The sequence below is a fragment of the Frankliniella occidentalis genome, unplaced genomic scaffold, assembly GCF_000697945.3.
Source record: "Frankliniella occidentalis isolate FOCC.00 unplaced genomic scaffold, Focc_3.1 Scaffold6, whole genome shotgun sequence".
Classification (NCBI taxonomy): domain Eukaryota; kingdom Metazoa; phylum Arthropoda; class Insecta; order Thysanoptera; family Thripidae; genus Frankliniella; species Frankliniella occidentalis.
The window spans coordinates 2,367,988-2,372,182 of NW_026267136.1; the positions used below are offsets into that span (position 1 = coordinate 2,367,988).

Genomic DNA, 4,195 nt, shown 5'->3' on the forward strand with positions numbered 1-4,195 from the left:
CGCTCCACCCCACCACATCCCGCCCCGCCGAGCTGCAAACTCATGAAGCCTCCCCCGCCTCCCTACTTTACACTTTAGGCCCCTCCGTCCACGCGCCACGCCGCCCCACAACTCGCCGGTGTACCTGCACAGCATAAGTCACTGTCAGAGGCAGCAGTCATGCACCGAGCGCCACGCCGCCACAGAGCCCCCCTCCCTCCCTTTCAATCCACCATCTCTACCCCGCCTCCCCCCTTCTTCAATCTGATGCCGCGGCAGGGCCCTCTAGCTCCCCGATTTTCCCGTTTAGAATGACCTCTTCCCTCCCTATTCCCTCCCTCTCTTCCCTCTCTTTCTCATTATCCTCCCCTAATGCTCCGCCGCGCCCCCGCCCGTTCCATATCCCGGCCGCATCTCCTACGTGCGCCCCGCCTCCTTGCCTAGCTGATCCCGATGCGATCCCTCCCCCGAGCCGTGACCCTGAGCCGTCGTCCAGGCGGCCTGGCTCGGCCCGGCCGGGCGACGCACCGGGGAGATATCGCCACGATCCCTGACGGGAATATTGATTAGAGTCCGGCGTGTGTTATATTGGCCCCGGGAGGGAGCAGGGATGCTGGCCTGGTGTTCAACAAGCTCAACGCGTTAATACGAGCTGCTGTGTTTCCCGCCTTTAAAAAAAAATCAAATAAAACTGTCTCTTTTGGCTGCCTTTGAATACGATTGATACATTTTTTCTTCCAGAAACGAGTCGCTCAGTATGGTAACACCACAGTTCTCGTTCCTCTTGTGCTCCAGGAAGTTGCGGTGCCCGCGGAACATGTTGCACCTTCACCTCTTCGCCTCGTTCATCCTGCGCGCGTTCCTGCTGCTGCTCAAGTCGGGCCTGTTTGTGGACGGCATCGGGCTGCCCTCGGACCTGCTGGAGAAGGACGGCGGCAACGTGTTCGTCGACCGCTACGAGGTGAGCTCGGCCGTCTCGTTACTATGAGTTAAAACTTTTAATTGAAGGTTAGCAATTAAGCGACTCATCACACAAAAAAGTAAAAACTTCACTTAGTCTCAAAAAATAAATCTTTTACCTTTTTTGTGTGATGTGTCTCTCAATAATTGTTACCTTCAATTAAAGTTGTTGCCTAAAGAGGCAGATACTTCAAACCCGTCTTCAAAGAGATGTGTCGAATTTTTCTGCCGCGGTTTCACACCTCCGCAGGCAACGAGGCAAATTAATGGTTCTGCGATGTGCCGGGCTGCTCACTAGAGGGGCTTTGGGGGAGCTGCGCGCCGGGCTGCGTCGCTGAGGTGCTAATTGACGCATTCCCCTCCGCCCCGCCGTGGCCCACCGTACTCCGTGGCCGCGAGGCGGCGAGGTTGAAATGCCCGTCCAACACCCAGTATGTTTCACTTTGTGCAGCCGCGCGGTGCATCGCTGCGCCTCGGTTCGCCATTTTTTTTTTTTTTATTTAATCTGTCAATTTTTGAAGGGCAATTTTTCCGGTAGGGTATTGCCCTAAACTTGATCCTCGTTTACTGGACTCATCAAGCCTTGTCGAATGTTTCTAATGCATCACACGTCCAAATCCCAGTTTCAGCGGAAAGTTTGATTTGGACGTAACGTGAATCGTGAATACTCTCTCAATCTTCTGTGGATGAATTTTTTTGGAACAATTTCTCCTCTGGCTTCAGTGGCTTAGTCAGCTATGACGTTAACATTTTAGTCTAAAGGTTACTGATACATTCCCACGTAACTTTTACACAAGCTTGACCTTCTTGTCGACAGCAATTGATGAAAATTTTTACATTACGGACATTTTAAAACGTCAAAACGATTTTATTATGAAAAAGGTCTAGTATAATAAGACTTTGGAGGGTGCATGACGCCACCGCGACCTTTTTTTTCGTGTTAGTTTGGGACGTCCCGGAATTCCGGTCCATTACAAGTGCGCGCCGCTGCCCGCCCGGGGCGGTCCGCGGCGCCAAGCCCCCTTGACGTTATTATCACACTTCCAGAGTGGGAATGGAATGGCACGGTCCGGCTCCCCTCACCACGCCGCCATGGACCGCGCACAGCATCAGCGTCAGCGCGTCTCTCCCTACTGCTCCGCTCCGTGCAGTAGGCACGTTCCCAAAGAACTCGATAAAACAGTTTACATGCTCATGTATATAATGTAATCCTTGTCCTTGTCCCACCGGCCAAACAGTCATATCCTCCCACGTTGCACTACACGGAAGAAAAGGAGTTAACTAAAACAATAAAAAGCTCATGCGTTTTTATGATTTGGCCACAGTTTAGAATACACTTTTCTCGCTTAGCTAATTACAAAGTGAGCTAATTGCTAATTGCCTGCTAATTGGCCTTTACAGCTAGTTACTTTTGGTGCTAGACAGCTCTTATGGATGATCTTCTATTAGCTGTTAGCCAATACTTAGCTTAAATTCTGATCAAAGGACAAATGCATTACCTAATTGAGGCAGTTCTTTTACTAATTTTTCTTTGTGTGTTTTTGATATTATTCAAGCTGCCATTGGCTGTCCTACTATTAGTCATCCAGCCCACAACAAGCAGGAGAAAGATCCAGAACCCTCTTTTGAATCCATTATTTTGAATTCACTTCTTTCGTTTTGCAGAACTGGGTGTGCAAGCTGATAACGAGCCTCTGGCAGTACTTCATCATGGCCAACTACTCGTGGATCCTGATGGAAGGCCTGTACCTGCACAACCTCATATTCCTGGCGCTCTTCTCCGACACCTCCTCCATCAAGCTGTACGTCGCGCTGGGATGGGGTGAGTGTACACTTATATATGCACTGAACACCAACCAGCCAGGCGACTTGACAGCGGCGAAAAGAAAACGAGAAGAAAAGGGTCGAGGGAAGGGCAGAAGTGAGCGAGCGAGCGAGCGAGCTTTTCGGACAACGTTTCGCACTACTGCGATAGCAGGGCAGGCCTCTCAACTGGCGGCTGCTCTGGCAGCGCCTTTACCGTACTCGCACTTCATCGTCCGACACCCCCACTCGGCCCCCCGTCCCCTCCCCTTCCCCTCCTCTCACCCTCTCAACACATTCCTCTCGCTCATTCAAGGCCCCGGGAGCCCGCGAGCGTTACCGTGTCCCGGCGCCCCAGCAGCGACTCCAGCACCTCCTCTCTAAATCCTCCCCCCCCCCCCACTTCCGGTTGGGCTTTGGCCTCTCCAGCAGGTCTCTCCAGCGTTCCCTCCAGCCCGTTTTGGCCCCAGCAGGTCCCTGAGAGTTCAAAGTGAAGGGCTGGACCCAATCTTTGTTTGCGGAGCACCCCTACCGCCACACGTCTGGAAAAGAGGGAGTGGCGCAAACTTCTCGCCTGTGCTTTTTTCCGCCATAACGGAATTTCCAGTGATTTTGTTTGTTTTGGTTTTACTCTTTTAATAAAACACTACATTATTAGTATAAAACGCACGAGTGCAAGACGCATGGGTACTTTTCTCCGTGACCTCTCTTTGCGACTAACGTCTAAATTTATTCTTCCTCCTAAAAAAATATACAGGGTGGTCCATAGACTCCTTCATTTATTTTGCCCATACATACTGTACCAGATAAATGCGTGCAGCCGGTATGCATACTCGCATAGGCGCAATGGCGAGCTGGGGTAGTTAAGCCTGCGCATCACTGCAAATATTGGACTGAGATGTCTCACCTAAAAAGAGCCAGAATTTTCTCGATTGCTCTATTTAAGTCATGATTTAGATACCTCACTTTTATCGAGTCTGATTCTAACTTCAGGAATCCTCTCTCAAAGAAAGTGAGGTTTCCATATTACTATCATTCAAATAAAGTGACATTCCTTAATCCGTTGCTCTAATCTAGCGAGAAAATCAAACCTTGCTCTCCAGAGAGCGAGCAAATTTACATCAAGTTCTCGCTCTCCGGAGAGAATTCATACTCGCTCTAGGCTTTCTAATGATGCGGCACGGTATAAGCAAACCAAAGGAAGGGGGCTGTGGTGTGGACCACCCTGTATGATACGCTTGAAGACGTCTTAGATACTCATTGCACTCGGAGGTCGACAGCCTCACCCCCGCACAACTCCCTCCTCCCCCCTCTCCCCTCCCCGCTCCACTATAGCTCTCTCCTATAATTGAGGTCCACTGCTGCTGCGCCACGCGAAGAAGCCAAACATGATTGCCAACTGTCCGAACCTAAATTGACAGCAGTGTTCGATGGCCCGGCCCAGCACGACCCC

The 4,195-nt window shown here is 50.9% G+C and overlaps 1 protein-coding gene across 3 annotated transcripts in view; it reads left to right on the forward strand.

The window, feature by feature from the left end:
* The window catches only part of LOC113218186 (secretin receptor-like), a 100,762-nt gene that overhangs the window by 79,987 nt on the left and 16,580 nt on the right, over nucleotides 1–4,195 (forward strand). For all 3 annotated transcript variants that reach the window (XM_052270516.1, XM_052270511.1, XM_052270512.1), the window contains exons 6-7: nucleotides 775–940; nucleotides 2,605–2,761. In XM_052270516.1, the coding sequence (XP_052126476.1) occupies nucleotides 775–940; nucleotides 2,605–2,761 (323 nt within the window). The remainder of the gene's footprint in view (nucleotides 1–774; nucleotides 941–2,604; nucleotides 2,762–4,195) is intronic.